Source organism: Lissotriton helveticus, chromosome 5_1 (assembly GCF_964261635.1).
Source record: "Lissotriton helveticus chromosome 5_1, aLisHel1.1, whole genome shotgun sequence".
Taxonomy (NCBI): Eukaryota; Metazoa; Chordata; class Amphibia; order Caudata; family Salamandridae; genus Lissotriton; species Lissotriton helveticus.
The window spans coordinates 1,294,627,864-1,294,653,114 of record NC_136065.1 but is presented as its reverse complement, the minus strand read 5'-3'; the positions used below and the strand labels follow the sequence as shown (position 1 = coordinate 1,294,653,114).

The 25,251-nt window shown below is 42.5% G+C and overlaps 1 protein-coding gene across 1 annotated transcript in view; it reads left to right on the top strand.

The window, feature by feature from the left end:
• The window catches only part of MYBPH (myosin binding protein H), a 141,058-nt gene extending 116,391 nt beyond the window's left edge, over positions 1-24,667 (top strand). The window contains exons 8-11 of the mRNA XM_078644123.1: positions 5,984-6,120; positions 13,087-13,273; positions 18,200-18,249; positions 20,825-24,667. Coding sequence (XP_078500249.1) covers positions 5,984-6,120; positions 13,087-13,273; positions 18,200-18,210 — 335 coding nt within the window. The 3' untranslated portion in view covers positions 18,211-18,249; positions 20,825-24,667. The remainder of the gene's footprint in view (positions 1-5,983; positions 6,121-13,086; positions 13,274-18,199; positions 18,250-20,824) is intronic.
• Positions 24,668-25,251: the final 584 nt, after the last annotated feature.

The following is a 25,251-nucleotide window of genomic DNA, read 5'->3' as shown; positions in this document are numbered from 1 at the left end:
CCATCCACTGCACCACCACCACGGACGACAACACTCCGGTCAGGAAACACCTCAACTTCCAACCCAGAATAGACAGCAACATCACTATCAGGGGCACCCTCACCTACAGACCTCCAGGACCACACCTGGCTGCTGCAATTCAATCCTCAAATTCATCGCCCTCCAAGCCATCAACACCAAACACTACATCTTCTTTGGAAACCTCAATTTTCACCTCAATGGCCCCAACAATGTCATCACAACCAACCTTCTCAAAAGCATGAGAAACATTGGCGTCAGTCAGCTAGTCACAGACCCCAGACACATCGCAGGACACACGCTCGACCCCATCTTCACAGCCTGCAACAGAGTCAAGTACAGTCACACCACCGAGCTCACCTGGAGGGACCACACAATCATCCACTTCACCCTCACAGCAGTCCCCAGCACCTCCAACAGGCCATCCAGCGACTCTAACCACAGCTGGAACAGACTATCTGAAAGCCAGTTGACCAATGCCCTCAACATCGCCCACCCAACACCTCTACCAACCTTGAATGGGCTGTCAAAAATGTCACCACCTGGATTTCCGACTGCACCGACAGAGTCGCCCCCATCAAACCCACCAAACCCAACAGACCCTCCAAACAAGAACCTCAAAACATAAGTGCAAACAACTGGGAAAGAAATGGTGCACCACCAAGGAGCCCACCGACTGGAACATCTACAAAACTTCACTCAACTAGTGTCACTGACTCCTAAAAAAACCAAGAAAGAACACATTAGCCGCCTGGATGAAAGACAGCTCGGTCCACAGAAAAGAACTCTTCAGCATCGTCAAGGTGTTATCCAACACTTCAGTGACAGAAAACATCTTTATCAACTGCCAAATACTCTGCAACTCTCTGGCGGACTTCTTCCCCGACAAGATATCCACCATCTACAAAAACTTCAAACCCCAACCCACCACCACTGATATACTCAGCCGCTTCGACCCCACAGGCGCCCCCCTGACCACCAGATCACTGCATGGGACCTGCTCACCACACAGAGCATCACCAACATCATGCACTCCGTCAACTCAGGACTTATCACAGACCCCTCTCCACACCACATGTTTAACCTATGCAACAACACCATAAGGAACATGATCACAGCCATCATCCTAATATTCATCCCCTCTGCCACCTTCCCGGATGAGTGGAAAAAAGCCAAAGTCAAATCCCTCCACAAGAAACCTTCACCTGACCCCATCAAGCTAAAAAATGCCCGGCCCGTCTCCCTGCTCTCTTCCTCCATCAAAGACCTTGAAAAGGCCATTAACCACCAAATCACAAAATACCTCAACAACAATGATCTTTTGGATGCATCCTAATCTGGATTCCGCAAGAAAAACAGCACCAAAACCGTCCTGATCACAGCCACAGATGACATCAGAACCCTCCTCGGCCTCACAGCGGCTGTCAACCCTGTGTTCCACCACAAGCTGATCAAGAGGCTTCACCGGATCAGAATCCAAAAGAATGCCCTTAAATGAAATACTTCCTTCCTAAATCGCAGAACACAGAGGGGCATATTTACAAGCCCCTTGCGCCACCCGTACGTCACTTTTCCCATGTAAAAAATGAAGCAAAAGTGGCGCAAGGGGCTTGTAAAGCTGCCCCTGAGGTACTGACATTCGAGAGCACATACTCACCATGGATCAACTCCTGGTCGCCCTCCAAACTAGGACCCTCTCCAACCCCCACGCACCACACCGGCGAACTTGTCATCATCTTGGACAACACACTCACCATGAAGAGCCAGATCAAAGCAGTCTCCTCCACTTGCTTTCTTACCCTGAGCATGCTCTGAAAGATCTTAATATGGCTCCTTATCTCCACCAAATGCACCATAAATCAAGCCCTCATCACCAGCCACTTGGACTGCGGAGACACACTCTATGCAGGAATAGCCTCACCATCCTCAAGAGATTGCAGACCATTCAGAACTCAGTGTCCAGGTTCATCCTCGACCTCCCCAGATGCACCCATATCATCCCTCACCTGAAGAAACTCAACTGGCTCTATGTCCACAAAAGGTGCCAATTCCAGATTCTAACTTCAGGCTACAAGGCCCTGCACAACCAAGGACCAGCATACATCAACCACTGCCTCAGCTTCCACCAACCCTCCAGATTCCAATGATCCATCTCTCTCTACCTTGCTCACACCCCCAGTATCCCCCCAAAGCAGCAGTGGGGAAGCTCCTTCTCCTACCTCACTGCAAAATCCTGGAACAACCTTCCCCTAGATCTCTGGGCTTCACCCTCTCTTCAGGAGTTCAGAAGGGGACTCAAGACCTGGCTTTTTAAATGATGCCTCCAGAGCAGCTCAGATCTCAGTGCCTAGATTCCTTCACAGGGTGATTAGTGTGCTTTGCTAATCCGGATTGATTGATTGAACCTCAACAAAAGTAAGCAAAGCGCACCCAACTAGGTTTAGTCTTGAAAGAATTGCAGAAAGGCACTTGTCAATTGTTCTTTGACTGCATTGGTCAGCAGGACAAACACCAAATGAGGGCCCATGTTGCCTTTTGTGTGCTATTAGGAGAGTTCTGATGTGTGCGGGTCGTGTTGATTTGCATCAATGTTATGTTGCTTTTGTCTAAACATACTATGCTTTATGTTAACAGCTACCTCACTTTATGCATGCTATAAGGCAGATTTACTGAGTTTTGACACAGCACAGGGCAGTAACCAAAGTTGCTCGCCAGGTTGCGTGAAAGGGTATGAGCAAAACAGCACCATATCTACCAGGATATGGAATTGTTCTTCTGTTCTCCAGTAATGGCACATTTTAGGCTACCATGAGCTAACACACCGACCATTGAACCATAATGCAGGGGTGGGTGCTTTCTGTCAAGGAAAGGTTTTGTCCTGGAAGGAAACCCTTCCAGTACAAAACTATGCTTTAATAATGTTTCCTCTTTATGTGCTGTACAGTGCAGCATATGTGCAAAGCTGGAAAAAAGTGGGGAGTTTTAAATCTTGCTCAACCGTTACTCCTGCCTCAAGGGGGGGTAATTTTGTTATGCAAATCTCTGTCTATAAATGCTACTAGATAGGGATTTGTGTCAAAAACCAATGGTGGTTGCATGTCAATGCCCATATATTACCCATGGTATGCCCCTTAACTCAGAGTATTGCATCTTACACCAAGAGCTACTTTATGAAACTTTACAAAGCTAATCATGATTTGCGTTGGAAAGTAAATCCATCTGGGTTTGCATCACTTTTGTGACACAAACTGGCACAAATTGTTATTAGATTTGGGCCCTTGTATGTGGATAATAAGGCATTTTGTAGCTGATGCCTATCTAGATGTACCGATGTTGGCATACACAACAAAATAACTATGAGATACACAATATCAGTTTTCCATGGTCACTTTTACTCCACTGACAACCATTAGGACACACCAACCATTATTGCTTCATACTAATGGATAACTACAGAGCGGTCTTCACTGGCAACTCCGCTAATGAACTTCTTGAAAATGGATAGGTACTCATGAATGACTATTGCTCTGCCTATATTTTAAATGTAGATTGAATAGTTGTGTTTTGGGGCTGGGCGCCAGACAAAGGGATAAAGTACTGGATTGGAAGTATTCCAATACATACTATGGGTAGCATTGCTTGATTTCAAGGGAGTTTATCACTTGACCACTAGATATTATATTTTGCACGTGCTTTGGTGAGCACGGACCAGACCAGCTCAAGTTGCAGTCGCTCAATAAAGCAGATAGTATAGAGCTGTTTTTTCAGCATAATTGGGGAATACATTAATAATAACTAAGTGGTGTATGTTGTTGTAGCCTTGGGATATCCTGTTTTATGTATCATTTTTTTGTTATTATTTTTAGCACGTCTGCTTGGAAACAGGTTTAGATAAACTGAAGACAACTGTTCATGATGAATTTGTCTAATTCACAACTACTTGCTCAATTTACGGTTCTAACCAACCCTTTTCAAGAAAATAAAATATAATATATGTGAGCAAGATATACTTCGATTACAACATAATCCTATAAGAAATCTTTAAGATCAATCAACAATCTTTTGGAAAGCTAATGAGATATTTTTATACTACTGTTTGATAGGACAACACCCTGACCGATGGGCTGACTGGGACTTTCCTAGTGGCTTCTGTCACTTCGCATGATCATATCACTGCCTCTAGATGGTCATTCTAAAGTCATATATGGACCTTTACAAGAATCTTATGCACCTGTCCAATAGTAATACTAAACACTATATTTCCTTATGTTTATCACGCAGTTTCCTAATTTGCCTTTAAGAAACCCATAGAAATCTACTACAAATGAAATACGAATATAACAATTTAAGAACTGTACAGTTTAGTTTACCCGGCATACAAGTACTTGAAAAATGGAGTTGGCAACCCTTTCAGTATTCGACCATGCCGTCCAGGATATCTATGTTTCACTGCCTCAAAACCAAGCCATTACAATTGTAGGAACTGTAAGTGTTTGCTGTATTTTGAAAGTATGTAACTTGAATGATGACGTTTTCTTTTACTTTTTTTCTCACACATATGTTGAAGTAGTGCTCTTATTCTTTGTCCAAAATAGCAATGCTTATGAAATAATGGATACATATTCTTTGTAACATCTCTAAAACCTCCCTTACGAAGGGAAGACAAGAGCGGCTTATTTACAAGCCCCTTACGCTGCCGGTGCGCCCCTTTCCACCCATATTAAAAGGGACACACCAGCAGCACAAGGCGTTGTAAATAAGCCCTATTGTTTCTTAAAATGTAGCAAGTGTGAGAAGAAAAGATTATGCTAGGTCCTCTGAGTGTTAGTTTGGCTAGACTTTGGGATGTTAATGGCCCATCGAGGAACTTGAAATAGAAGCTACCAATGGACGTCATTTATGGATCACCAGGGGTCACATCTGCGACCACTGGCATGCTTCTTGCGATCCCTGGCACCCCCTTTAACCAATGGCTTCACAAATCACAATGGCAGTGGTTGGAACAGAAGAAGAACGGAACGGGACTTGCATGAGCCCTGTTTACTTTCTGTTTTTTGAGCGGAAAAGGGACATCTTAATTCATTTGAGTTTCTTTCCCGCTTCAGAATGTTTTTATTTTAAATATAGAAAACATCTGAAGCGCGTGCAATGCACACTCAAATGAATTGAAACGTTGCTTCCCTGCAGGATTATTACAAAAGCCCCATTACATTTCGGGGGCGCCAACAGCAGCTGAAGTCCTTTCACTTTCTCTTCTGTTACTGAGCTTTGCATGTGCCTTTTTTAGGACCTCTCCCTCCACCTCCAGGAGACGAGAGAATGAAATAAATCCTAGGGATTACCTGGCAGGATATAGCTGCATCCCATTGATTTATGTTCAGCAATTTGGCCGATTGCCTCTGTTCTGCTGCCCATGTGATTGATAATTGCTGCACAACACAAATTGAGATTTAAGAGTGATACAAAAACAGATTTGTAACTGTTTTAGAAACCAGTGCATTACTTTATAAATCTTTCATTTATTGTTTGCTCTTTGATTTACTGTTGGTATTTTGAAATCAATGGGGTCACTACCACAATGCCAGTATGCGAAAGGTCACGTGACAACAGTTTCTCTAATATCAGTGTCAAAAGGTAATTTGAAGTCACTTCTTTTGATGTCACTTGCTGTGATGTCATCAGTGGTTGACAGTTGAGATGATGTCACTTCCACTACCCCTGGTATTTTTGCGAATTGACATCCATGAAGCTTGAGTGCAATCCCCAATGTCTCTGTGTTGAGCTGCCTCTCACTGGCCTAAAGACAAATATGGAAATACATTACTAGCTCCATCTCATAATAACATATATGATCACTGTTGCACACACACAGTTTCACAAAAAAACTGAAAGGAGGCACACAGCGTGGTATACTGACCGGCCTTGCGGGAGCTGCTGATGCTCATGCTCTTGTGTCTATTCACAGGAGTTGTGTTCAAGCCGGCAGAGTTCCCAGAGCGTGATTTCTCCGAAGCACCTAAGTTCACTCAGGTCTTGAGCAACAGGACAACTACAACAGGCTACAGCACAAAGCTGTTTTGTGCAGTTCGTGGGACCCCTAAGGTAGGGCGAGTTACACTGCATTAAAACTTGATGGCACTGTTTATTTTACATAAGTGAGTTTTCATGCATTGACAACAGAATGTTTATTACCTTGTGTCCAAGCTGTTCAATCATGTTACTCTGCCTTATTGTGTAATGCATCTGAAAATTGTCACACAGACAGTTGGTAAAAACACATTTATTTTTCTAATTTAAATTGAATTCAATCACTGTCATGAAAGATAACTTTTGAAAGATCTCATTAAGATGTATATCTTTATTATGCAGCAGCGATGTGTTAATCATACTCCATTGCTAGGAAGTGGGAGTTGCCCCAAGATGGTCACATTGATGACAGCAATGATTTGGCCTTCGCATATTGTTTAAATGACTCTTGGCAATTTGAACAGGGGAGTACAATACACATTACGCCAACTTGTGAAGGTGGTTTGGTTTCCGGCAACGGGGACCTATATTTTATTGTGTTACTATATCAAGGTCAACAATGTAAAACTAAAAAATGATCTAATTTACTACAGAACTAAGACTACATTATCTAGGTTAGTTAATATTTATGAGAGTTAGCTCCACATCTACTTAACTTGATGATGTAGTGATGGCCGCTATTGTGGGTTCTATATTTTTGTCATACAACATATCACAAACTTTGCAGTAATCTTCCACCTCATTATTTTTCATAGAAAAAAATGTAGACATAGGAACTTGAAGACCAATCGTTGGTCCTTGCGGGGCAAACCCCCATTAACCCTGGTTTGTTCAGTTTTGGAGCTTTTGCTCTTGTGGGCATTAGTTCCATCTTCACAAGTGAGGTACCATTTTTATGACGAGACTTAGGGGAATGCCCTGTGGTATACATTTATTTTTAGCTCCCTGCAGATTCTGTAACTTTCCCTCCCAGAAATGTGAAGAAAATGTGTGATTTTTGACAAAGTTTGAGGTTTTCAGGGTATTTTAGGTAAGAAATTATTATGGTATCCATGCAAGGCACACCACTCTGGAGTCTCCTGGTTGTCTAGTTTTCAAAATGGTTGGGTTTGGTTAGTTTTCTATATGGCATAGCACAGGCCAGAATGGTGCAACCATTCACCATGGCAAGAGATTTAGATTTACTCCTACTATGCCAGTCCATATTTTAAAACTATGACCAAAACAATTGAATTTTCCCCTTACTTGCAAACGGAATGGGACTCTATGCCCCAGGTGGGCAGAAAGACTGTTGGGTTTTTAGGGCTGGGGGAATGGCCTAACACCAAGGTGGTCAACCCATCCACCATCTTTTTTTCCACAACAATAAAATATATCCATGGTGGGTTTAATGTCCCCCAGGGGGAAGATTGAAGGTACCCCCCCTCAATATACCCCCAGTGGGAGATGAAGAATGTTGGGTGAGTTCTGGTGACCAAGGCAGGCAGCCCTTCACCCCTTATTTGTTTGCAACCATATTTTCCTTGGTGGTCCAATGGGATTTCTGCACCTTGAGGACAGATTGTATTGAACACCCCATCAACCCCTGGGGGGAGGAAAGACTAATTAGGGGATCACAGGCCCAGGCTATTAGGGGCTATTTTCTCACCAAACATGCTACCAGGTAAAAATCTGCTCTCCTGTGGGAGGGGTCAGATTGATGTGAGCACCCCATCTACCCCATGGGGGCAGAAAAACTAATTGGGCCTGGGGTAGGGGGAGCACAGGACCATGACCGGGGGGGGGTGGGGGTGGGGGGGGGGGCACTCACCACCCACAAAAACCCGCAAGCAAAAAACCATGGTGCTTAGTGTTTTTTAAGCCCCATCCACACTCCAACAAGCCCAAAGGACTAATGGGCCGTTGGGTGGGAAGGAGCACAGGCCCATATCCATGCCCAGGGTGATGTCCTTCCCCACTTCCCCACAATCCTTATCCCTGGTGACCAGTGGAAGGATACCTGCTTAGGGATTGCCCTCCTGTGGCAATGGGAACTAGTAGGGAGAGACATCACTGGAAAGGAAAGATACCCCATTTTCCAACAATACCTTCCCCATGCAAATCGATGCTCAATGAACTGAGATATGCCCCTGAGCACTGATTTAGTAAAAGTAAAAGGAGCTGATAGATTATTTTTGCTTTCAGTGGAAATTACATCAGTGCGCCAGGAGCCTGCCCAGCCTCAGTTGTTAGCCGACGCCCGCACTAAAAGAGTTAAGCCTGTCTACTCTGTGCCATAGTTCAGCTCAGGTTTAGATTACTGAAACCTTTATTGGACCTAACAAGAATAGTGGCATTATTATGCATGGTGGACTAGAATCAACCCCAACTAATAATTCACTTTCTCACACTGGACAAATGTAAAATGTAGGTTTAAAGGGTGCGAGGGCATAGCTATCATTAGTCGAGCAGGTGCGTTGGCACCAGGTCTGGGGGCTCTAAGGGCTTATTGCAACCACATTAGAGCTGTTTATGACTATGTAACCAGAAGGCAAGGTGGCAGAGCAGCCTTCCTTGAGTTAGACCCCTAGGCATTCTTGCTGCAACACTGCAAACACACCTGACAGAGGGTTCTTATCTCCACTTTTTGAATAAACTAATAAAGGATAACATGAAACACACTTATTTTACGAGCTAATTGATATTCCATTTCAGCATATACAAAATCTCCTCTTTATCAAAGACTCAGCCTGATGCTTATAATCGCCATCTCCAAGAAAGCCAAACAAAGCAGATTAAGCTCTTAGTAAAAATAGTACTTTTTTGTTTGTCGATCTAGGATTTGGAGAAGAAATTCAAGTCAGTCCCACAATAAAGATGACTGTCCCCCCTACTTAGTAGAACCTCATCTGCCTGCCATCCTCAGTCTGTATCACGATTGAAGGTGTCTGCACTCTCAGTCACTGAATGTGTCAGTGTCTACATCTTTGATTCAGAAATGCCTTTTAACCATTCGTGACCTTCTTAAATAAATAGCCCTAAAACTACTGTATTTCATTATATTCTGTTATACATTTGTATGACAATGGCCTGCAATAATCAAAAGTGAGTCATACAACATAAACACATTTGGGATATAACAATGCATTATGAAATAACATGAAGTGACTCATTCACAAAAACCTTCATGAGTAGGGGAAGCAGTGCTACATGAGTACTATTTTATGTACTCTTACGTTCCTTTTTCAATCCACCGTGAAATACCCAACATCCTCTTAGTAAAAGTGTGATTAGGGCACCATCCATTATATTTGTATTAATTGTACAAGGATAATACCTAAATATTCACAATATATTCCCTTTTTACATGTTTTGAGGCCAATTCACAAAGGCACGTAAAAGATTACCAGAGCAGTCCTACTTTCTTCCTCCAAAATGCCCTTTTGAATAGGTCCCACCTTCTCTATAACACATAACATTGTCTATATAACTTGCAGCCAAATAATATTTGTATTTATTTATTTATTTATTTATTTGCTTTTATAGCGCAGGACTCGACCCCCTGAGGGGTATCTCCGCGCTTCGCATGCTTGTAAGTAAAAAAAGTAGGGTCTTGGGTGCTGAGTCGTTTAGATGTCTAAGCTTCCCTAAAGAGGTAAGTTTTAAGTGCCTTCCTGAAGGAGAGAAGATTGGCGTTAAGGCGCATGTCTAAGTGGAGTTGGTTCCAGAGGGAAGGTCCAACATAAGAGAGGGCACGTCCACCTTTTTTATGAATGGAATTTTTAATAGGAATTGGCTGTTGGAGCGCAGATGGCGTTCGGATTTGTGGGTTTTAAATAGCTGAGTCAAGTAATGAGGGCCTGATCCAAAGAGACTTTTGTGGATGATACAACAAATTTTAAATTTGATTGGCTGGCGTACAGGCAGCCAGTGAAGCTCTTCGAGAAGGGACCTAGATGGAGTTCTTGGGGGAACATTGAGAACCAGTCTGGCCGCAGTGTTTTGGGCCACTTGGAGTCGGTTGATTACATGTTCATTTGCTGAAATGAGGAGGCCATTGCAGTAATCCAACCGACTTATTACAAGCGCCTGGACTAAGGTCTTTCTGTAGCAATCTCATAGGTAGGGAAAAACCCTTCTCAGAAGACCAATTGTCCGAAAACAGGATCCAGTCACTAGATTCACATGGTCTTTTAGGACCAGGTTCTGGTCTAATCTGACTCCCAAGTTCTTAACTGATTGTTTTGGACTTGGAATGGGTCCCAATTCCAGAGGCCACCAGTCTGGTGACCACAGAAGATTTGCGTCCCCAAACAGCATAACTTCTGTCTTGCCCACGTTACACTGGAGGCAATTATTGGCCATCCAGTGTGATACCGCTCTCATACCCTCAGCAAAGGAGTTCTTAATTTCTGGAGTTAAGGTCTGAAAGGGGAACAAGAGCTGGGTGTCGTCCGCATACGACACAGGGGTAAACCCATACTGTCTCACAATGTCAGCAAGGGGGGCCACATACACATTAAATAATGTGGGGCTTAGGCATGAGCCCTGCGGAACCCCCTTGGTGAGCTCCCTAGAGATGGAATGAAAGGAGCCCAAGCAGACGCTTTGTGAGCGGCCTGTGAGAAAACTCTCCAGCCAGGACAGAACTACGCCTTCGATCCCCACCTGCTGCAACCGGCCAAGAAGAATCTCATGAGACACGGTGTCGAAGGCTGCAGACAGGTCTAACAGCACCAGAATCATGGAGCCTCCTCTATCCTGTGTCATTTTGATGTTATCTGACACGGAGAGGAGTGCAGATTCGGTGCTGTAGTTGGGTCTGAACCCGGATTGAGAGTGGTCCAGGCCTCCTGTAGCCTCAACAAACCGTGATACATGAGTGTTTACATGTTTTTCAGCCAGTTTGCTTAAGAATGGTAATAGGGAGATAGGGCGCAAGTTGGATATTTCTGACCAAGGCAGGGCCGTGTTTTTACGGATGGGATTTACTACCGCCTTTTTCCAGTCTTGGGGGACTCGTCCCTCTTTGAGAGATAAATTGATGATCGTCTGTATCATGGGAGACAGAAGCTTGCTTATTAAGGCCGTTGTTTTTGCTGGAATGAGATCAAGTGGGGAGCCGGTTTTAGTGCTACTGATCAAGGATAGGATTTCTGTTTGACTGATTTCAGGGAACTCAGTTAACCTTTTTCAAAAGCGCACTTTACATGACGAGCTGGGCTCGTCATGAGCGTGCGAGGAGGCTACCTCATGACGAGCCCAGCTCGTCATGAGCGTCGAAGGGGTTAACTTAGGTTGGGTATTGTCAGAGGGCCTCAGAGTATTTTTTTTAGTGTTAGTCCCAGAGTTTTTAGCCATTGTGATCTTTTGATAAATGGTGTCAATTCTTTCCTCAAAGAAGAGGGAAACATCATTGCATAATGTTTGGGTAAATTCATCAGGACTCTCACAGGCCAAGGGCTTTACAAAGGTCTGTAAGATCCTGAACGGCTCTCTTGGGCAGTTCCCTGCTTCTGCTAACTGTGATGTTAGGCTGTTCTTTTTAGCTAGCCTAATTTTTTTGTAGTAGGAGCTTAGCGATTCTGAGTGATTTTTCCGGCTCTCTTCCGTGTGTGTCTTTCTCCATACCTTTTCTAATTTCCTACAACCTTGCTTTTCAGTCCTTAATTGTTCTGTGTACCATGTCTCCTGTTTCGATATTGGATATTGTTTTTTTTGCTTCAATGGGGCAATGAGGTCAACAGCTTCTTTAAGGGTTGTGGTATATTTAGAAAGAGCTGATTCCGCATTGTCCAATGCTGTGATAAGTGGTTCCTTCAATACCTTCTGGATTTCCTCTACTGTGACCTTATGCCATTGTCTGCGCCATATGGGAGAAGCAGATAGTTTTTTAATTGATTTTGCTAATCCAGGAAGAGTGAATTCAACAAGACAGTGGTCTGACCAATTAACTCGAGTAGGTGGGCGACTACATAGCTTAGGGCCATTAGAAAAAATCAAGTCTAAGGTATGTCCTCCTATATGAGTGGGACCAGTGTTTTGTAATTGGAATCCTAGTAAGGAGAGGTCTGACAGTAGGGACATGGTTTCAGGGCGGTCGGGAATGTCAACATGAAAGTTAAAATCACCTACTAACAAAAAGTTTTCTTTGGATTTTAGGTGTTGTGCTAGTAAGTCTGTTAGAGATAAAGTAAAATCCTTACTAGGCCCAGGAGGGCGATAGATCAAAGCTCCTTTCCAGTTTTGTTTGGAGCCTGACTCTATCTTGAAAATCATCATTTCCATCACTGGACTACAACTTTGCTCAATTATGGAGACTTTCAAATCTTTTTTATATACTATAGCTAATCCGCCTCCAGTTTTCTTAGGGCGGTCAAGCCTGAGAAATTTGTATCCTTCAGGAATTCCCAAAGCTATAGCTGGGGTAGAATGTGTTTTTAACCATGTTTCTGTTAAGAAGCATATTTCGGGACTAGAAGTATGTATAAGGTCCCAGATCTCCAGATAATGTTTGGGTAATGAGCGTACATTAAGGAGGAAACTTTTCCATCCCTTAGCTATAGGTATTTCAGTAACCACATGTCCAATGGAGATAGCCGTAAGGGTTGCTTGGAATCTGCAAAGTATGCAAGAAAAGGGACCCTCCAGGCATGGCCATTGGTCACTGACACAGCCCCCTTCCTTCAGAGGATGAAGGTTGTGTAGCGTTTGGGAAGAGTACCTTAGTCTGGGGCCTTTCATGATGTCCATTATGTATGAGTTAGCCAGGGAGTATGGCCCCTAGCCCCGTCCTGGCACGGACGGGCGCAGACGGGCAACTCTTTGGCTACTCTTCGGCCTAGCTTCGGCTCCCTCGCGCGCGACCGCTGCGCGCTCAGGGAGGGGCGGGGGCTAAATAACCCAGAGAAATGCAGGCAACTAGAGCGCTAGCCGCTCTCAGTCGTTTGCCAGTACTTTAATGACAGGATTCTACATTTCAGTTATGCACTCCTGTAATTGAACGTATTTACAGATTTCTAAAAATGTTGGCAATTAGTTAAAACAATACATTTTTTTCAGCCCAAAATTATTTGGATGAAGAATCAGATGGAGATCAGAGAAGACCCTAAGTACAGAGCTCTCACCAACCAGGGTGTGTGCTCCCTAGAGATCCGCAAGCCCTGCCCCTTTGATGGGGGCGTGTACTCCTGCAAAGCTGTCAATGACCTTGGAGAAGCTATTGTGGATTGCAGACTTGATGTGAAAGGTAGGTGATGAATGCAAATATTGCTTACATGTGTAGAATAAGCAACATCCCATGAGTTTTACACTGTTGCCGCTTGACCAGATTTAAATTGCCACTTTCCACCCCAGCTTTTCAACCATGGCATTATTTTCATACTGAGCACACAGCCTCAATTCGTGAAAGTGTACAGCAAGAATGGCTGTGAAAGGAGCAACAAGCATTGGCAAGCTCAGGCAGCTGGATCAATAAACAAAATGATCACATCTGTGTGGACGGCATTCACTTTTTTGTGGTAGCACACAACTCCTTCCCAATCAAAATATGTACACTTGGCTCCCATCATGTGGACAGAGCTAAAACCCTTCTCCTAGTAATACTCACATAATTGTCTGGCAACAAATGCACTGCCAAGCTCGACCATAACAAGTGCTTAACTTACAGTCGCTTCTGAGCACCTGAGTGAGAGAAAGCACAGCATCAGACATGAAATTGCCTGTTCTGGTGCTATGTGTGAAGTGGATGATGTGGCATGCATGAAGCAGTGACACAGGTGGTAAATCCTCATTGACCATGACTGGGTTGAGATAACTCACCTTGGGCTTGTTACATGAGCTGACCTCTGAAGTGAATATGTTAGGGCCAACAAGGCACAGTCTATACAGAGGTTATAAGAGCTCCAATGACGAATATGAAAGGACATTTTTCTGCTGATATAGCCAACCATACAGTAGTCAATTCCAGATGCACTAAATGAGGGGAGGAATGGAATGAAAGCAAGCAACGGAGAAGGTGGTGGAAGTCCAGCTACTATGGTGGCCTACCTAGTTCTAAAAGCGTGTAAGATCAGTTTCAAATAAGGAGTCTCTGGCATTGACGATCTTAGCCCTGTATCTAAACTGCTTTACAAATGGAAGGGTATTGAAGGACTATAAGTAGCCAAATACACCAATTCCTAAATTTACTTCAGCTTCTGTAATCCTTTTACACAGAAATGTGCCCAAAACACGAGGCACCTGTGGACAAATGTTGGCAAGTTGCAGATGACAACAGTGGCAATGCCTTTATTTTCCTTCACTTTTACAAAGCATTAGTCAACATTCAATAATTCTTGATCACGTTTCTAATGCAGGTGTGGGGGGATTTATACTTTGCTGGAGCTTCTCATTTCTACAAACTGCACCCAGCATTTTGCCGTGCCACCATACATGTGTGTGGAAAGGCACCTATCTGACTTGGTTTCCTAGATTTCCGCTTTGAGCCTACCACTCTTAATTGTTTACGTTACACATCTGTGCACATTAATGAGGAGATTCAATCACCAGTTCTTTATGTATTCATCCTCAAATCTTCCTTTGCATTTGAACGCCTCTAATTAAATTGTAGTTACATGGATAGAATTGGGTTGTCTATAAATGAGAAAATGATAAATGCTTTTTCTTCTCTGCAAGTGTTTTCAAACACCACTAGGGTACAAGTTTTTTTGCTTTGTAAATAAAGACGTTTTGATGGTCCCTCAGTTTTGTATAGTCTAGATCAAGGTCCAAACTTTTTGGGTACAGGCTGCTTTCATTGCAATTTCTGTCCCTGCAGTGCTTTGAAGACCGGCAATTCTCACTTTTCAAAAACCGTGAACAAGTTCTTTTCTGTAAAATAACTCTTGTGTTCTGGTAAGAATCGATCATTTTTGCCTGAGACTAGATACCTGTAAGCCTTCATTGGTGGTAGTGTTCCTTATTAAATGAATAAACATATCAAAAATGTGCCAGTAGCCGATTAATAGGAATCCTGGGAGATTAAATATTGTCATTGTTAGCTTTCTGAGAACCACTTCTATCCTGCTGTCTCAGTGAAAATGTACTAAATCCCTGTAATCTCACTATACGTATCTAAAGGCAGCCTGATATGAGCAGCATGCAGCTTGTTCCCAGGGTACATGCAAACTGATAGATCAAAGTCACCAGAGACCTCATTTGCTCCCTTTATCAGGGAGGTTGTTATGGTTGTCAGGTCAGTTCGTCTGCTGTAGTGTGTCCCTTTCCTGTGATTGAGAAGACAGGGCTGAGGAAAAAGCACTGAATGATGTGAAAAATGTAGCAATGACACATTCACATAGAAATACGTGTAGGTGATTGTTCAACGTGAAATTCTTATTGAAGTGACACTGTGTGTATATTTGACAGCTTCATTCGTCTGTGTATGCCATTTTGTATCTAATGCAGATTGTTTAGATTATTTAGATCTTTATATTTTTGCGTATACCTAACTTAGTTTTTTTTTTATTAAAAGGACAGCCATTTTGAAAATCGTAGATTGAATGTCTGAATTATGCTACCTAAATACCAAAAACTAAAAGGTCTAATAATCAGACATTCAGTTATCCTAACAATTTTATATGAATAAATGGCCAAATTCGACACCCATGCCCTGTCCAGGCTGCGCCTACCACAATGAGTCAACTGCGCACCTTTTATTCGCCTGTCCAGCCTACAGATCGGCCAGTGCCAAGTGGCTCAAACCGGCTTGTCAATTGATTGGCCAAAATGAACCATTGTGCCGCTCTCCGCATCCTGTGTACAGAGACATCTTCACTGACATTGATTTGCGGGGTGGCTAAGTTTTTAGGCTGTGCATGGCTGATAAGAAATAAGATCTTGGCAAAAAAGGCAATATGCCCCACCAGCTCCGTCACGCTATGAGAATAGAGTTTGGGGTTAGAGTGCCATACGTTTAACCTAATTGCTGCTATGTTTTTGCTATAGTGTTCCAGCTTATAAAATGGTCTAGTTTTAATCGTTAGCACTTTTGAAATGAATGGATTTTAATATGTAGATTACAAGTGTATTGTATAGTATGATGCATGTCGTATCTTAAATTGTTGTATATTCTTTTAACATTTTAACTTTTTTTTTAAAAATGGTATATGCTTTTATGATATTTTATGTATCGAATAAAGCTCATACTACTACTACTATGTGAATAGTCTTGAAAATACATAGCTATTAAAGAACTTCTCATTATGTTTTTAAATCTCCCAATGCTTACAGTGAAAGCTTAATCCACATCAATTAAAGGGAAGGTTATTATATGTTGCTTGTCTAATAACTTACAGTCCAAGCAATCATGGTTAATTTTCACTTCTAGACAAGTGGCCCAGTCCCAAATACACTCTTTCAATTTTTGTAAGTTGTACACTTCTCTACTTAATTTCAGCAAGACAGGTGAAATACAAAAGAGCATAGATCTGTATTGATATCTTCCTCATGTAAAATACCCATCAAGTAACTTGAGTCATGTTGGCGCCTCTTAATGTATTCAAATGCACTTGACAATTTGTCTTATTTTGTTATTCCCACATCAGTCAAAGGGCTCGGTTTTGAAGTGCTTGCCTGTTCCACATCAAGTTTCTGCTCTAGATAAAATATATATATTTTTCAGTCCTTGAAAGAACCATCGCCAGCTTTGATACTCATATTGGTGTAGAATTTAAAATGAGATGTTATCTTTTGCTGCTTCCACGAGTATCTGTCCCGGGTTCAAACAAGCCCTGTATGATGACACCCATGATGCCTAGCCTCTCAGCTGGTGCTTACACAAGCCTTGGTTGACTCTCTGCCGGTCAATATTGCTTCTCTGTGATCTTTTTCACGTCTGTAACTGGGACTTATGTCTTGATTTATTGGGGAAATGGTTCCTTAAGGTGCTGTCAATTAGATGCATGCAGTGTCATGGCCACGTAGGATATATCTTTTCTACTGCCCAATCCTGTACATCTTTTGTTGTTCATGTTTTCAATCTATGTAAAACTGAGATTACCCGATATTGTCAGGGTGTGATGTCTCTGTTTTACCTAATGATCACGGGTGTCTTGAAACTTTTATTAGGATAGAAATATGTGGACACACTGCTTGCACCTCATGCTCTCACTGGGTTGTTGGGAGGTATAAGGAAGGAAGGGAGGAATGGGATTGGGGTCCTCACCTGAAAGGACATTTTGCTGATCAGGGTACAAGTCAAGTAAAAAGTTAATTGTTGATTAATTAAAATCATATCATTTAAATCATAAAACTGACTCAAATACAGTAAATTGAAAAAGACTGACAAAGCATTGTGAAACCTAATATCTAAAACATAACATACTATAATCTAAATTTTGCAGAACCAACTTTGCTTGAAAACGTTAACCACAGGCCAAAAGTTAGCCAAAAGGGAGCGATTCTTCTTTATTTATAAGGACCAGAAACATGAATTTGAGTACATTTGAAATAATTTGGGTATGTGCACCAATTAACGCTTACTTTGATACATCAACGGCAACCTTGATCAAGGTATAGGATACAGGATACTTCCAATTAAGGAATGTGGTAAATAGATACAAATGTGTATCCACAAGATCACAAATTATAGTTTGGCAACACAATGTTGAAATCAATTTTATTTTAGAACAGGAAAGTGTGACTTAATAGATCACCATTTAAGCAGGCAGCTGTTGGTGGGTGCATGGAATTGTGGATACATTACTTTAAATGAAAGTGGCAGCACAACAAAAAGCCTGTCCAACTTTGAAAGGAAAGTGGTGAAAAGGGCCTCCTCCCTCTGAGCAGGCAGGGTCTGGAAAGGCCATGGTTGTCTGTAATGTTTCCATTTGTTTAATCAGGATCCAATCCAAAAGAACAGATGCTGTAATCATTCAACTTAGGAAAATGAATGCGACAAAACGTTCTCATTTTAGAATTCGTGTTGTTCCACTGTTTATGAAGCAGAGACCCCAAAAAATATGCAAAAGCAACACAGATCCTGCCAACAGAGTAATTCAATTCCTAAAACATATCATTGCCATTGGCAGGAGCGGGCAGTCTGCTGCTCTGCATCTGGAAGCAGAGGAGGCAGAAGGATGGGCTGGCTGAAACTTGTTTCATCTCCTAAAAGCATATTTCTCTTTTCTTGCAGTGCCGCAATAAGGATCCCTAGTTGGAACTGGCGTAGAAGCAAAGAGCATGGTAAGTGTTATGATAAACCTTTCATCAAGGTGTATTTGTCAGAATTCAGCAAACCCCTCCAATGTCCTTACTGTCCCATACATGGCAATATTGCACTGGAAAGTAAGTTGTTTGAAGGACAATTTATGGATGCTTAATGCTGCTTTGAAGGGAGCTCAGGGGCCTGGTGCACAGACATCATAAGAGTTCGCACGAAACGTTCACAATCAAACATGGCATTATTTTTATTTATGTATTTATCTCTGTGATTCCAGCCGGTGAGTGGCTTTCAAACTGTGCCTATCAGTTCTGCTATGTTTGAGCCTTAAAAAGCTGCTCCATTTATTTTCCACAATGGATGTCGAATCCATAGGAATACCTGCACTTTAATTGGTGTTTTCTAAATTGATTTCTTAGTTTTTCTTAGCATACATGCATGGAACACTTGGATGTTGTATATGATTGAAGAAACCTCACAGATGAAACCAAAGGTTAAAGAGAAGTTATGGTTAACTGTTGGTTATAATACCTCAACATATGTTCTGAAAATCTGAAACCATAAATCATAAACAGCCATGCAAATTATAATTTACACGCAGATGTAATGCTCGTGACCTCCCAGTATTAAAAGTGAAATACAACTAAAGCTACCTGTTTGCCATTTTTACTGATGTTTACAGATAAATACAGACAGAAAATCATTTACTTTCCTGTCTGTATTTATTTTTAAATGTGGATAAAAACGTATATTAGTTCGTTTTTTCAGTTATTCTAAATGCTGTCAGTCATGACTGCCAGGTCAGTTGCTGGTGGATTAACCTCTTACGTGCTGATGACGAGCTCATCTCATCGTGCAGCACGGTGGCGCTGTGCTGATGCCTCCGTGGAACGCCCACGCCGGGATAATTCCCCCGCTGTGCTGGGCGTTCCATTGAGCGGGCGTGGCCATGACGAGCTCAGCTCGTCATCAGCACAGCGCCACCGTGCTGCATGACGAGCCGAGCTCGTCATCAGCGCCACGCGCGGCCCCCCTCCCCCCGCACCGCGGGGGAATTAGCCCCGCAGCAATGTGGTTAACAGGTAAAAGGGTTAAAAAGAATGACATTTTATTAATGAGGCTTAAACAGCCCCCTGGAGGCCTATATTAATTTGTATGGAGAGGAGCCCCCTCCCCAAGCCTCAATGGTACTGGGGAGCCCACCCTTGGCGCCAAGTAATAGAAACCACCGCAATGGAGCGCACACCGCTAGCCCCTCCTCCGCATCGCCCCTCGGGACTCTGGTACTTGTAGTTCAATAGTGGATCACCCAGGTGGGTGCAAGTCGGTACTTGTTGGACTGATGAATCTCTAGACCCGATACATGTCCCGGGTTTTTGGGTATCGCCTGAGACATGGCTCGGGTTTCGGGATAACTTCCCTCATCAGTAGAGAAAATGGTTAGGGGTGGAAGAGAAGGCCGCCAAACAACCGTCAATGGCCTCGATGCCCGAACCGGCACGCAGGGCAGCATCCAGGAGCCCGTCGACTCAAAGCTCAAGGGAGCCAATTAATAGAAACCACCGCAATGGAGCGCACACCGCTAGCCCCTCCCCCGGATCGCCCCTCGGGACTCTGGTACTTGTAGTTCAATAGTGGATCACCCAGGTGGGTGCAAGTCGGTACTTGTTGGACTGATGAATCTCTAGACCCGATACATGTCCCGGGTTTTTGGGTATCGCCCGAGACATGGCTCGGGTTTCGGGATAACTTCCCTCATCAGTAGAGAAAATGGTTAGGGGTGGAAGAGAAGGCCGCCAAACAACCGTCAATGGCCTCGATGCCCGAACCGGCACGCAGGGCAGCATCCAGGAGCCCGTCGACTCAAAGCTCAAGGGAGCCAATTAATAGAAACCACCGCAATGGAGCGCACACCCTTGGCGCCAAGGTTTAAATAAAATGGGAGAGGCCCCTCAGCCCTCTTCCCCAAGCCTGAAAAGGCTTCGGGCAGCACACTACCGTGGCCGATTCCTTTAAGGGTGGGGGTAACACGGCCTGCCTTCGTGAGCCAGTAATGGCCCTGGGAACCCAATCCCTCAGGACCAGCTCACAGGCAATGTCCCAGGGTGTCCACCCCCAGGACATAGCAGCTTCCCTACCTGCAGCAGCACAGGCAGGGAAAGCTGTGTTTGCTTTCACTCAGTGGGAGGATTTTTATATCTCCTGCCAAGCAGGAACAAAGAGCAAGTCCGCTCCAAGCTGGCGGGAGCTTCAGAATTTATCCTGCCTGCTGCGAGGAGATTTTAGATCTGTTTCTCTTCCCACAGTGTGGTGTTGGCTGTATTGGGGGGTGCTGGCTGCAGGTCCTGGCTGCAGACAAGGCCCTGCAACCAACACCCGTCGCACTCAACCGAAGTGATTTCATCAATTATGTCATTTGAGATGCCATCACTTGTATACTCGTATTCTTGTGCCTCCATACTGTGCCACTCAATGAACAGAATAATAGGCAAGCAATCTAGTTAGGTTTGGTTTTTGTTAAAAATGCTGTATGGTGATTCGCATGTGCAGGTCCTTGCTGTTTATTTACTTGTGTTTGCTCTCCTTTGCTTCCGTTAGATTGAATCCATCGTGAATACAAGCGGATGCTTCAAGACATCAACAAACAAACAACAGCAGGTCCATGCTGTGCATCACCTCTGAGCCATCACCATTTACAGAAGCAATTCACAATGACATTGTTCATATATTTATTGTGTTTTAGCGTCACTTCTCAGGTCGGGCAGGTCGGCAGGAGGGTATGCCGTCAGCTACATTTCACAGTGCTTGAACTTTGCTGGAGCAATCGATGTTGCTCATTAGTACATTTCAGCAATTGAATAAATGAGTGTCTGATGCAACTCAAAGATCTCCTTTTTACTCCTGAATTGTTCATTGAGAAATCGTATGTCTTACTGGTCTTAAATGTGTGATTGGACAATGAAAGCCCGGCCTGCAAATATTGGTTGTTTAGTTCCTTAAGGACTTTAAAACAGACATGTATATTGATAAGGCGCTTGTGGGTAAAAACAACTCAAGAGGGAGCACTAAAGATCTGGTCGGTGTGTGTTGCCACTCTACCTAATACAAGAAGCCTGTTTTCATTGTTCACTGTTGATGTTGTGTGCCAATGTATTTGTGCTCACTGATTCTTCCTATGTATCAACACATGTTTGTCTTTTCTTTTCCAACTTTGATTACACATGACTGTGTTAAATTCCCCAATAAGCCTACATTACAAATGACTGTTTTATCTCCTTGTCTAGAATCAACTCACTATATAGTTTGAATTTGCAAAGGCTCATGTTTATGCTACATGCCTCCTAGGGTTCTCCTGCACTGGGTAAACTTTTTATGTTACCCGGTGCGTTCAGTTCTTCCCAAGGTTTCTTCTTTATATACTTAAGTCCAGGGTTCAGGTTTAGACAACAGGAAAGAGCACTTCCTTGTGATTCAGAAATATTTGGATTAATTTCTGCTAATAGTGATTATGGTACCCGAGTATTCTAGACAAGATATCGTCTGACAGAAATAGATTGTCCTAAATATAGTTCACAAACATTGCCTCATTGGATTTCATGGGAAAAAATCTATACCCAATTGGTGAAATTTTTTTAACTATGTTTAGGACACAATTTTCTGGTAGGCGTTATTTTTCATAATGATATTCTAACATTCACCTTACACGATGCTATTGCTAATACAATCTCTTTTCACCCATATTGTCTGACAGTTACCCTCTCACTAATATGACAGGAAACATCTATCAGACTACGGGGGCATTTAAACAATGGCGGCTAGTCCTCCAGACAATCAGAGAAGCAAATCTTAAGCCTCTGCCCACCCAGCAGAGGAACACCTTCTAAATTCTGAGATTCCCAACCGCTTGATGGGGATACATGTCAGAAATTTGAATACAGAAATAGCTTCTAAAAGAAATATTGTTCCAAAAATATAATTTAGCTAAATATTGTCCATGTAGGTGTAGATTTCTTTTTTTTTGCAGAATGAAATTCCTCACAGGGTCAATCTGGACAATATACACCAGCATCTAATAATCCTCCAAGTATTTTCTTAAGTCACCCATAGGGGGCACTATTTACATGAAGTATCTTCATATTAAGACAACAATCCTTCCTTATCACCGAAAGGAAATTCTTACTACTCCATTGCACGGTGTGAGGCTGTTTGATCAACTACCTACACCACTAAACTCCAACCAAAATAAGTGAATGAAGTGTGTCTGCCATTTCTCTTCCAAACACAAAATGATTGACAAAGGTTTTACAAGTAAAGGATTTTCTTTGTTTAGATTTACATTTATTATCAAAGATTTGATCTTAGGCTGTTGAAAGTTACAGATACCAGTGATTACGGCTTGGCTGTATGTGTGTTAAGATAGGAGTTATATGGCAGAGTGCCTATTGAGGTTGTAGTTTGATGATGCAGATGTACATAATGGTTTAGAGAATGAAGTTGGCTATTGCTTAAGTGGAAAAGAAAAATGTGGGACGAGTGACCAAAGGCAAGTGGGGCAGTGCAAAGGTTGCATAATCACATTCAGGTATTCTGTGGTGGAGAGATAATTACGGAAAACCATTAAAGAGATTTGTGAGAGTGAGGCAGAGACAATTATTTTAGGGAAACTTCCAGGCTTTGTCTGCTGCGTGATGCATGAATTAGCTTCATTGTAGTAATTCCCTTAAGGGAATCAGGCACAAGTGTATCATGACTTCCATTGAAAGGAGAGCTGCACTCAGAAAATGAGGAGGTGGAAATATTGGTGAAAATAATGGTGGTCGGCGCCTTCTAAGAGTTGTGAAGGACTTGAGGAAAGGTGGAAGAATTTCATACAGTACCAGAGTCACAACGCTCAGCCTTTTGCGGTAACACACTTTGTCATTCCATTTGCCTCAGGGGATAAAGTTGGTGTTTATGTAGGTAGTCAGGATGACGATTTTCATTGAAAACAGTTCAATACTCATACAATTTGTTTTTTCGTGTTTCCTCAGTTAAGATTGTCTTATGAAATGGATCACAGACAACAAAATCCACTGGAAATTTGCATAAAATATTAGGCTGTCTAAAATACACCGCATGAAATCTAGACCTGTGGCTGTTAACCTTTTGACTTCTTTGGATCCCCAATTAACCTTTACTGGAACCCCGGGACCACCAAGGAACCCGCATTGGAATCCGGCAACCCCCCACTGAGTCATTACTGGAAACCAGGGACCCCAGCCTAAGCATGTTCAATGAATCGAACAGCAAAACATTACTCTCAGAATACAGAGCATTCATCAAGCAAAAACTGTAAATATTTAATATATTTCACAATACAAAGATAAGACAAATCTAAATTTGTATTGGAATATTGATGCTTTTCTAAATTCAATTGAGGTCACTCATCATTCATACTATATCATGTTTGATGCACTTACACTGCTTTCAGAAATCAAACTAAGGATACAGACTTCATTTTTATAATCAATTTTAAATTCCTTGGCATTTACAGAACATAAAAAAAAATCAATTTGACATTTTGCTTCTTTATTTGTATACTCTTATTTTCTTTATTTGTATACTCTTATTAACCTGTTGATATAATTAAATTTTCTAAGCAGTAGTGGACCCCCTGAGTAGGCATTGCGACCTCCAGGAGTCCTGGACCACAGGTTAAGAACCACTGCTCTAGAGCATAACAACCATATTCCAATGGGATTAGGACAATATGCCTACAAAGAGAGAAACCATTTTCATTTAGAGGTCGTTTGGATCAGTGGCAGGAGATGGCAAGAATATACGACCCAAATGTGCGCATATGCTTTCCATCATTTGTTTTACTTGGGGAGACCAATCTTCTGGTTTGAAGAAATGATCCCAGTAAAATGAAGACATTGAACTGGCAGGAAGTAGGAAGGATCCTGCTTGAGTTGTTGGCTTCTTGGTCTCATTAATGCAATGAGGACCATTGCAACACCATGGTGCAAATATATGTAGTGTTTCACGTTTGGCAAGAAGTGGATATATAGTTATGAACTCCATTTGCATTCTGATGGTGCCCTGGCCTGGCAACTGAAGAACGGTAGGAGGCAGGCATTCAGAAAGCAAGCCCTGGTGCTCCACTACACACAACAAGCCAGAGTTCTGTTAATTAATTTCTGAGTGGTTTGCTTTTTGTTTTTGCAAGTAAACAGATATGTGGAACTGCATACTGCATCACACCTGATAAGGTCACAGATAAGGGAACCTCAGCAGGAGGAGTCTCAGGAGAGCGCCACCGATGTCTTATAGAGTATTTGTAATTTGAATTTAAAGGGAAGCCTTGGTTCTCTGAGATACTTCCTCTGTTTGGTTTGGCTCTTGCACTGTTGTCATTGTGGCACCTTTCTGTTAGTTAATAAAGCTGCTATTGTGCCAAGATTTTGAGTACCGTGTGCTTCTTCAAAATGAAATAAACTAGAAGGCCCCTAACCAGCTCCATGAGAGATCACCACTGAGGAGGCTGGTCTAGCTCCCCGGTACACTAACATGTCTGGCAGGTAAAGACAAAATGTGGTTCCTAAGTCATTTCAGCAAAAGAGATCATCAACATGTGATGTGGCTGCGTGACAGAGCACACAATAGATGCTGGCGACTAGCGTTAAGATCTTGGCACAAAACATGTAACTGAAAGAATAATCCTCCACAAAAGGTCATCAACACAGAATATGTGACTTCTAGTAAAAAATGATTGGTTAAAAAGATTCTGGAATTGCACAGCTTCAAAGAAGGCAGCATACCACTCTAAAAGGACCCTTTAATGGCAGACGTGAAGTGATTCATATGTATTCATTTTCAACTACAAAGATAACATACCTTTAATTAAAATGGCTTACAAAAACCTCTTCTTTTAAAAATTGGAAACAAAGTTATGCTTACAAAGAAAATAAATATTTAAAAACATTCACGAATCACAAAGTTTGTTTTTTATTTGCATTAAACCACTTGGCTTTCGATTAAGGAAA